We start from the raw sequence: 10,513 nt of genomic DNA on the forward strand, positions 1-10,513 counted from the left end.
AATAATATTAATAATTATAATAATAAGAATAATAGTAATAATAATTTTAATAATCAAAATAATACTAATACTAAGGGTTAAATATTTTTTTCGTCCCTAAGATTTGGGGTGAAAATCAAATTCGCCTCCAACCTTTTTTTGTTATTAAAATTAGGGGTGTAATCTGTTCGGTTTGGTTCGATTTTGGACCGAAAACCAACCGAACTGACCTGATCGGTTCTACAATGATACCAACCATTCGGTTGGCTGTTGTTTGAACAACCGAATCGAACCGAACTGAACCAACAGTGGTTTGGTTCGGTCGGTTTTTTCGATTTTTTTACACCTAATAATCATAATTTAAATTACCATAAAATGAAGTTTAAAACCTTTAATAAACTAGAATAACAAGAGTATATCACATCCAAATTCAATACAAATTCAACTTAATTAAACATAAAACAAAGACAATTAAAAATGTCTAGCAAAATAACAAAAATAAACACACTTTAAACCGAAACAGTCTCTTTAAAACAAATAAAAAATAAACAGCCACCATGCTTAATCTGAATCCACACCAAACTCATCATCATCTTCTTCGGTTGGTGCAATTTCTACAAAAATAAAACAAAAAAATCAATATAGATTATAAACATAATATAGATTATAAATTATAAACATAAACCATGAAAGGAACTACAAATTTCTTTTTTGCATACCTAATTCAAGTTTCTCAAACTCTTCAATAAGCTCCTCAAAATCAGTCGTCATTAGAGAAGCACGAAGTCAATTTTGTGTGCATATCAATGCCTCAACTGTCTTTGGAGTTAAAGAACTCCTATAGTTGTTAAGCACTCTTCCACCAGTGCTAAAAGCTGATTCTGAAATAACAGTCGAGACCGGCATTGCTAAGACATCTCTAGCTATTTGGGATAATATAGGATACTTGCTAGAATTTACCTTCCACCAATTCAATATGTCAAAAGTATTTTGATCACGAGACTTCTCTAAACCATCCATCAAATACAAATCCACCTCATTCTTGTTGATGATCTCATGAAAATGTACCTCCTTGAAAAAATCACCAGCCATGTCGCCATCAGGTACTCCCACATCTGATGCACCATCCATTGTTGCTGAAGTAAAAGATCTACTCCCATTATTTGCATTCACATAGTATTCAAACATCTTGGAGAATGTCTCTTTCACTTTTGCATCCAAACAATCAGCGTCATCCTTATCATATAGCTTTTCAAAGCTAAAGTTCACAAACTTCAACTTGTATCTAGGATCAACAACTACAACAACAAAAATCATCATATTGATATTTTTTATGTTACCCCAGTACTTGTCATACTTAAGCTTCATCCTCTCAGCCATACTCCCAAGTAATGGATCTCGATTACCACAAGAAGCCTTGAACACTCGCAAGATCTTACAAAACTCATAAAAATATTGAGAAGAAGTCACAAGCAAACTACCAGACACACTCTTTGTAACATCATGAAAAATTTTCAAGAATTCCATAAAGTATTTTGCATTGTCCCAATCAATATTCCTCAGAATACCACATTGCATTAGAGCATATTCTGTATCTCTCTCCCTTAGCATCTTGAACGCCTTTTGAAACTTCAAACCACTTTTAAGTATGGTGTATGTAGAGTTCCATCTAGTGGGAACATTGATTTGAACAGTACACTTGTCTTGTATCCTAGCTTCCTTAATGAAATTTTTGAACCTATTCATGCGACTAGGGGAAGCACGCACATATCTAATAGCATTTCTTATCTTGTTAATAGATTCATGCATCTCTTTCAATCCATCATTAACAACAAGATTAAGAATATGTGTACAACACCTAACATGCAAATGCTCTCTTTTCAAAGGATGTAAATTCCAATCCTCCATTCTAGTTCTTAGATAAGATATTGCAGTATCATTAGAACTAGCATTATCAACAGTAATTGTGAACACTCTATATATCCCCCACCCCAAAAGACATCTCTCAATTTTTCTACCAATTGTTTCTCCCTTGTGGTTTTTAATAAGACAAAAATTGATAATCCTCTTTTGCAATTTCCAATCATGATTAATGTAATGAGCAGTGAGACACATATAATTCAGAATTTGCACAAAAGTCCAACAATAAGTAGTTAAACAAACAGATTGATTTGGTTGTTTGAACACAGTTTTCAACCTATTCTTCTCACTAATATAAAGATTCCAACAATCCTTAGCAACAGTAATCCTTCCCGGAAGTGGAAATCTAGGTTACACAATACTCATATAGAATCTGAATCCCTCCCCCTTAACAAACTTGAACGGTAGCTCATCAACAATTATCATCCTAACAAGGGCTTTTCTACACATTTCAGCATCAAAAGTAACTGTAGTAAATACCTCTTCACCCTCTTTTTTTTGTTGGAAGGTAAGGATTGTTTGACTAGGGTCACCCGAATCCCTAGGAAATTTTTTACATTGATTCAAATAATGATAACGCATATTAGTTGTACCATTTCTATGAGAGTCACATGCATATGATGCACCACACCAATTACATTTAGCCCTAGGATGTGATGACTTAGACTTAGGATCCTTTGTAAAGTGTTTCCAAGTCTAAGATCTAGGTCTAGAAGGTTTTCTGTTAACTTCATTGGGATCATCCTTGCCATCCTCTTCATCAGTTTCCACAGTGCTTGGAGCTGGATTTGTAGGAGTTACTCTCGAAGTTGCACCCACATTAGTTGAATCAACCTTCCTTTTCTTTGATCTAGGATGGGGCGGGGGTTTGGTAAGCACGCCACTGTCCGTTGAAGAACGTACCACGGACTCAATATTTTCACCCCCACCAACCATTACTAAATTAGAAAGCTCTTAAGAGAATACTTAATGATACGTTAATAACCAATGATCTCGGATGCCCAGGGAACATAGAAACAGGTGCTAAAAATCACATTACTAAATTTAGGTTTACAATTCATCTTTAAACAGCTCATAAACAAAACCAAAGCAGCTCATAAGTAGCTCATAAACATAACCATAAGTAATTCATTTTTAAAGCCAATCAACAGAATTTAAATGACCATAAACCAGCTACACATATATATTCAAAAAGACACCAAGATTAAATACATAATATTCAAAACTCATCCAACAAGATTAGCAAGTAGCAAGCCAAGACCTTTAAATATTGCAGACTAGAATTTTGAGATTACTTAGACATGGTGAGTTTATTGACAATATATACATTAATTACTGTAAAAAAATTATAACTAAGGACAAATTCTAACCTCCGAAGAAGACATTGTTCAGTTGCTTTTTGCAGGAGAGGACTCGGCGACTGGAGTGCTGCTCGAGTTGGACTGCTCGGCCACTGGAGTGTTTCTCGGCGACTGGATTGCTGCTTGGCGACAGACTGCTGCTCGGCGACTGGATTGCTGCTCGGCGACGGACTGGATTGGAGTGCTGCTCGACTTAGGGTTTGTTGCGACGGCGACCTTGCGACGGCGATGAATAGACGACTTCAAGCGATGATAGGCGACTTCCTTGACAGCGGACAGCACTCTCTGGCTCCCTCAGGCTCTCCTTCTTTCAAGCATGGAGGTCGGAGGTGGAAGACTGGGAGATGGAAGTGTTTTGTGGGTGTGCTGCGCGTAAAAGGAGAAGAAGAAAGTTAGGGATGTGGCTGAATGGCTCTTTTATTCCTAGGTTAAAAGGAAACTTAGTAAAAACACACACTACTGAACCGATCGATTTAGTTTGAAAAAAAACCAAAAAATCGGTTTTTTGGTTATTTACTCTGTTGTTGTAAATTTCGGTTCGGTTTTGCAATAATTTTCGGTCCGGTTCGGTAACTTACACCCCTAATTAAAATCATCCTCAATGTTACAAAACATTATAAAATCATCCTTTTGTCCATAAATAACATTTTTTGGATAATTTTACCCTTAAACAAAAAAAATCTTCCCGTCCTCACCACTAATCCCCTGCATCATCAGTCATCACCACTACCACACCACTCTTTAATCTGAACCCACTACAACACCAGATTAAAACATTCTTCTCGCTGCTGCTTCCAGCTTTCTTGTCGAGGCCATAAGCAATGGCAGCAACAGTAGGCTCACTGATGATACGCATGACATTGAGGCCAGAGATGACGCCAGCATCTTTTGTAACTTGATGTTGGGAGTCATTGAAGTAAGCAGGGACAGTGACCACGGCATTCTTGATGGTGGAGCCTAGGTAAGCTTCTGCAATATCCTTCATCTTCATGAGAACCATGGAGGAGATTTCCTCAGCGGAGAATTGCTTTTCCTCTCCCTTGTAGTTCACCACGATCATGGGCTTGTCGCCAGGACTTGGAATCACCTTGAACGGCCACAGTTTCACCAAACAACACCAATAATGGCAACAACAACTCAAATACCCTTCATCATCATCTTTCTCCCTTAACCTCCTCACTCCATTGTTTACCTCAGCCTCCTTCCTACTCCACTCTCTCCAGTCTCCACCCAAATCTTTAACAACAACAATACCGACTATTTTTTTTTAATTTCAAAAAAATCAAACAAAACCAACACAGAATCAACAATAACAACAAAGTACAGAATGCAGCAACAATGCACATAACTATATTTAATAAATCAATTCAGGGGAGCCAGCAACAGTAACATTCTTTTGTCACATGGAATTAGAAGTTGGGCAAGAAGGAACTAGCACATCAATAACCCCTTCAAGCATGAGCACAACACTCAGAAACTAGCCATAATTGCACAAACAAAACTCAGAAACTGTGACGAACAAAACAAAAAAATTGAAAATTTTCTATGAACCCATATCATGATTTAGATTCGGATTCCATAGAACGAATCAAAATTGTTCCTTTCGAAGAAGGAAGATCTAAAACGACCGAAAATCACTTAATGAAAAAAAAAAGAGGGAATTAATAAAAAAGGAGAAGATTTTACATTTTTGACAAGGATGAAGTTGGCGGCGGCGACGGTGGTGACTATACCGCCGAAGAGGGTGATAGGACCGGTAAGGAGACTCCATGTTCGGTGAATCTTCTTCTTCTGAAACCGCTACTCTTCAACAGCGACAGTGGCACTCAATCCCGCTGCTACCACCATTGAAAGAAGAAAGAGAGAGCACGCCCAGAGAAAGAGCGCTCGCGTCACAACTGCCGCCAGTGGTATTCGAAATGGTCGTTGGTGAAGGGAGAAAAGGGAGATATGAATCCGAGAAAAGGGAGATCCGAAATTGAAAAACGCGAGGAGGGCGAGGGCCAGGCGCGTTGCTATGAGGGGGAGTCGCGGCGCTACGAGGGGGAGTCGCGATGTTGTGACGGCGACGGTGAGTCGCGACGGCGACGGCCAGGCGCGGCGAGGCTTCCTTCTCTCTGAGTCTCTGCTTCTCTTTCTCTCTTTCTCTGGGTCTTTGCTTTTCTTTATTTCTTGCTCTCCCACCTCTTTGTTTGTGTTGTGGAAAGAAAAAAAGAAATGAAGGTAAATGATGAAATTAAGATGAAGGGTAATTTTGTCCAATAATTAGAAAAAGGACGGTTTTATAACGTTTTGTAATGTTAAGGATGATTTTAATAACAAAAAAACATCGAGGACGAATTTGATTTTCACCCCAAATTTTAGGGACGAAAAAAGTACTTAACCCTTAAATAATCAACAATTACATAACCACATGTTTGTTTACTAGAGAAATAAATTTAGAATAATTTTGTAACTAATTTTTTCGAATCATTTTCTTAAAGATGAATACAAAACGCAAGGTAGTACGAAAAGATATTCTAGAATCATTGTAAAAAGATGTAAAGTTACGGAAAAGACAGAGAAAGTCAGAGATCAAGTTTTTTCCTTTCCAATCAAAATAAATGAAATTAGAAACCGTGTCCCACCCAGGCAACTACCCTGATCACAAACGCAGATCTTCACCTAAACTGCGCCGTCGGTAACAATCACTGATAAACGCACACGCTCTCCACCTTCTGTTTCCTTCTCCTTCACTTCCATCAAACTGAGAAAACACCATATTCCAATTCTACCCCTAACCAAGGCAATCATGTACAGCAACATGCTCGTCAACTGCTCTGGCTGCCACACGCCTCTGCAGTTGCCACCCGGCGCCACCTCAATCCGCTGCGCGTTGTGCCATGCCGTCACTCATATTGCCGACCCACGCGCCCTCCCGCACCAGCCACACTCATCGACCCACGCGCCTCCACCGCCGCCGCACACGGCCCCTTCCCCCTACAACCACGCACCGCCGGGCCCCCCGCCGAATGCTCACGGCCGCAAGAAGGCGGTGGTCGTCGGCATTTCGTACAAATACTCCCGGCACGAATTGAAGGGTTGCATCAATGACGCCAAGTGCATGAAATACCTTCTCATGAACAAGTTCAACTTCCCCGAATCTTGCATCATCATGCTCACCGGTAATTCCTCTGATCTTGTTTTCGTTGCTTAATTTTCGGTGGAATCAATTATTGTAGGAAGAAGTGGAATTGGGAATTTTGCTTGTAATTGCGATTTACTCAGTAATGTATGATTTTAGAGTTTTTATTTCTACTCTTATTCCATTTACAATTAATGAGTTACTTCAAAGCCTAGGAAGATAGCAATTGTTTAATTAATTTCTCTGTTCTTGCATCTGTCATCATTTACATTTAGTGTCACTTGTCTTCTTATCCTTTTGGCAAATCAAGGAGTCCCCAGTCTAGTGTCTTCGTTGACATATGCATTCCTCTCTTTGATAACTCATCATTCCCAATATGGGTCATGTAGGGTTTCTCTATTGTTTCCATTGAGGTGGAAACTCCCGTGCAGTGAAATTGATAGCTAAAACTTAAAATTCGTTAGAGGACAATTTAGTCAAATATGTCAAATCATGATAATCATGGACAACTGATGGATCACATAGTAGTGGATAGGTGATCTCCTTCCACAATAGATCGTTTGTTTGGAAAGCTTTTAGTGTGAGAAAAGAATTCTAATTCTATTAAGAAATGACTTCTAACTCTATTTCAAATTCAAGTCTATGGTTTGAAACAACTTATTGTATTGATAAATGAATTCTGTGTTTTGATATCTTTATCCATAATTCTATTGTAACATCCAACAACGGTAGAGAAACACGAATTTAACTCCTCTAAAGTGGGGAGATTGGTAAAGTGATAAGGTAAGGGTTAATCACCATTGAATTGTAATTCCCATCATATCTGAACCCCACTATCGTAATTTTAAGAGTGATTAGCCTCACACTTTATCAGTTTACCGACTCCCTCACTTTAGAGGAGCTTGATCCGACAAACACAGCAGATAAACATTGTTGCTGGGTGAAGAAATAAGTTGCAGCTTCCACAATTAACATCAAACAAACTAGATAAACCCATCTTTTAAGTAAAATCAACATATGCCTATATTTTTAACCTAAAATTAATTAAAAACCCCTAAAAAATAATGGGAAAAAGGAAGAAAGAATGAGAAAGACCTTGAATGAGATGGTGTTATTGAATGGTTATTGTTGTTTTGGAAGGCTCTGTTATGTGATGAAAAGTAAAGGGATTGTACATAGAATTTGGGTGGTTAAGCAAGGAGGTTTGTAACCTATTGGGACAAGAACATGAAGGCAATGGTGGAAAAGAGGCAGATGCAGCAACCAAAATAGTTTTTTAATACAATTAATATTACAATTTTTTCTCTTTTCTAAAAATTATATCATTATTAGGGTTAAAAATGTAAACAGCAAAGCCTTGTCCACTAGATGGGATTGGCTACATGCATCAAAAGCAGGTTAGCATAAAATCTAAAAGTAGGATAGACAAATTTGAAGTTGTATCAAGGTGGGATAAAATTTAATACCTTGATGAATCATTTAGTTAGAACAACTTCTCACCACTGATATTATGGAATTTTCATGAGGTGCAGCTACTCAAGATAAATGTTTTTCCTTGCTGCATGGCCATTCTGTTAGTGTGTATTATTACATGTACATCCAGTTCATGTATTTAAGATACTCATTTTTGTTCATAATTAATTTTAACAATGTGTTTGTAAGTTTTAGAAATTATCATCATATCATATTTGTCATGCCTAAAATATATCCAACACCATGCACAATTATCAATAAAACTTACAAGTTAAAAGCATCTTCGAAGAAATATATGAAAATGGTTAGATGCATTGTAAGGTTTTCAAAATAGGAAATGTGGTGACATTTCACTAGAACACAGAGGAATTTGGTTTCTAAAACCGTCTAACATTATTTAAAAATATTTTTCACAGTTCCTCACTCATTTGGATGAGGATACTTTTCATCGTACTAAACTAAGGACAGTGATTACAGTCTATCAAGAAACAAACCAGCTGCTAATTTATAGTCTAATTACTTTCCATTAACCAGCAGCCCTCTTAAACACAACTGCACATAACATTTTTATACTTTTAAGTTCATTCTCGTGTTAGTAAATGTATTATAAGAATTGACAGAATTCATATTATTGATTAAATCACAGTAATTTGCAGGCTTCATTTTCCCTTGCCACCTTAATTAATTTGTTTTTGTCAAGCTGGTTTACTTTTACATTATTTTGAATTTTAATATCAAAATGCAGAAGAAGAAGATCCTTATGGCCCAAAATTTCCTAATAAGCACAACATGAGGATGGCTATGTTTTGGCTTGTACAAGGATGTCAACCGGGGGACTCGCTGGTTTTTCATTATTCGGGTCATGGGTCACAGCAAAGGAACTATAGTGGTGATGAAGCTGATGGATATGATGAAACATTATGCCCCCTTGACTTTGAAACACAGGGCATGATTGTAGATGACGAGATTAATGCAACAATTGTTAGACCTCTACTACCTGGGGTTAGGCTGCATGCACTAATTGATGCTTGCCACAGTGGCACTGTTCTGGATTTGCCATTTCTTTGCAGAATGGACAGGTTGTCTTCCTTACATAGTAAATATTTTGTATTTACTTCCCAGTTGCATGGTTTGGTTGTTATGAATTGACTATGGGATTATGATTTTTAGAAAATCTTCTGATAAAACTTTAAACAAAAGCATTTGCCAAAATCTTTTTTAGATATTCAATAATTCTTCCAGCAATGATCAATAACCAATATTTTTTTGTGGATACATCTTTTTGTTGTTGTCAACTCATATATTCATTTTTTTTAATTTAAATAAGTTCATTTTGTCTAATTTAGCCTACGATGTCTTGTAAATTTTACCTTTCCCCCCTTCTCTAATAAGTAAATGAAATGCAAGAAAATGCTAGATGAATTGAAGAGGAGCTCACCTTGATATATCTTTGCTAGAGCAAACAAGACATGCTTCATTATGCAAACTGTAGAGAAATTAAACTCGTTTGTTGCACTAAGAAGCTATAGGAAATAGTGATTGAGAGCATTTTAATGTAAGATATCTCATATCAGAACCGATTTTATTTTGTTAGGAGAGGTCAACATTTAAGCCTATGTTGCGATTGCAAAGTGTGAATGCAAAGATACGAAATGACATGTGCTTGAGCTTCTTTCGTCTTGGAAAAACCCATATGGGGATACTACAAGAAGTAACAGGATAACCATAGAAAAGGAATATGTAAGAAAAGGGAATGACAAGTAACGTTTTACTCAGTCATTTACTCATTTTGCATTTTTCCTATCAGGTCTCTATCAAGGGTTGATTGAATCCGCACCTTTTTAGTTTGAAAACCCAAAGCCAATGGCTCAGTGCTTGCTTTTTGGAAATGTTGCAATCCTTGCTGAGTCTAGAAGAGTATATGATAGCATTTATTAGGCTAACCCTGCTCCATATGGAGTTAATAACCGTGACTTCACTGATAAGATTCAAGCTAGTTGAATGAAATGGAAGATATGCTATAGGCATGCTTTGGATAGGTTATTAACGCCAATGGTTATCAAACTCATGGGAATAAGATGAGTGATACCAAATTAGGAGTTCAGAGCAGGAAATATTGTAAACCTGGGAAGTTGGAGCTTCACTTACTGAGTTTAATTTGAGAAAAACTTTACGTAATTTGGTTTGGCTAAGTCTAAAGAAATTAAATAGATAAGATTTGATAATTATGTCCATTGATGTACCAAGTGTTTGTGTGTGTGTGTATGTTTTGCAATAAAAAAAAATGCAACCTCTGGTGGAAGGAGCCTTTTGATGAAGGAAATCAGGATATATGTTTGTTTTGCCTTTGTTGTGGTATTTGTATGTTTAGTGCTTTCAAAAGAACTAGGGTCTTTCTTTTATTTATATATATTGGATTTGTGCAGTCTAGAGAGGTATTTCTTCGAAAGCAAAAAGTAGTAGTAGAAAAATATTTTGTATTTGGATATGTCTATAAAAGTACATTTAATTAGAATCATAAGCATTTAAGTATTTGGATATGACAAATATCTAAGTATTTTTTAATATAAAATTACTATTATGGAGCATGAGGAAAAAAACTATTTACATAACATGGTATTTTTGAAAACTTAAAAGGTGTAATTATTTTATTATA

General features: G+C 36.7%; 2 protein-coding genes across 3 annotated transcripts in view; one reads left to right on the plus strand and one right to left on the minus strand.

Annotated features, from left to right (window-relative positions):
- On the minus strand, positions 356-2,404 carry LOC107647614 (zinc finger BED domain-containing protein RICESLEEPER 2-like). Of its 2 annotated transcripts, none has more exons than XM_021105837.1 (2): positions 940-2,404; positions 356-593 (listed from the first exon to the last, which is right to left on the minus strand). In XM_021105837.1, the coding sequence occupies exons 1-2, from the start codon at positions 2,092-2,094 to the stop codon at positions 489-491; spliced, it is 1,260 nt and encodes a 419-aa protein (XP_020961496.1). In that variant the 5' UTR covers positions 2,095-2,404; the 3' UTR covers positions 356-488. The 2 variants fall into 2 exon arrangements, with proteins under 2 accessions (XP_020961496.1, XP_020961497.1); XM_021105838.1 differs by lacking the exon at positions 356-593 and adding an exon at positions 736-860.
- The window catches only part of LOC107605330 (metacaspase-1), a 10,992-nt gene continuing 6,530 nt past the window's right edge, over positions 6,052-10,513 (plus strand). Inside the window, exons 1-2 of the mRNA XM_016307182.2 lie at positions 6,052-6,424; positions 8,603-8,936. Of these exons, the coding sequence (XP_016162668.1) occupies positions 6,052-6,424; positions 8,603-8,936 (707 nt within the window). The remainder of the gene's footprint in view (positions 6,425-8,602; positions 8,937-10,513) is intronic.

The sequence above is a fragment of the Arachis ipaensis genome, chromosome B06 (genome assembly GCF_000816755.2).
Source record: "Arachis ipaensis cultivar K30076 chromosome B06, Araip1.1, whole genome shotgun sequence".
Taxonomy (NCBI): domain Eukaryota; kingdom Viridiplantae; phylum Streptophyta; class Magnoliopsida; order Fabales; family Fabaceae; genus Arachis; species Arachis ipaensis.

What these genes read in the sequence shown, in the direction of transcription:
- LOC107647614 (XM_021105837.1), bottom strand. Translation starts at nt 2,094, where the DNA reads ATGTGTCTCACTGCTCATTACATTAATCATGATTGGAAATTGCAAAAG. An exon ending in ACATATTGAATTGGTGGAAG is followed by an intron (nt 594 to 939) that starts GTAAATTCTAGC and finishes TTATTTTTGTAG; the next exon opens with AAATTGCACCAACCGAAGAA.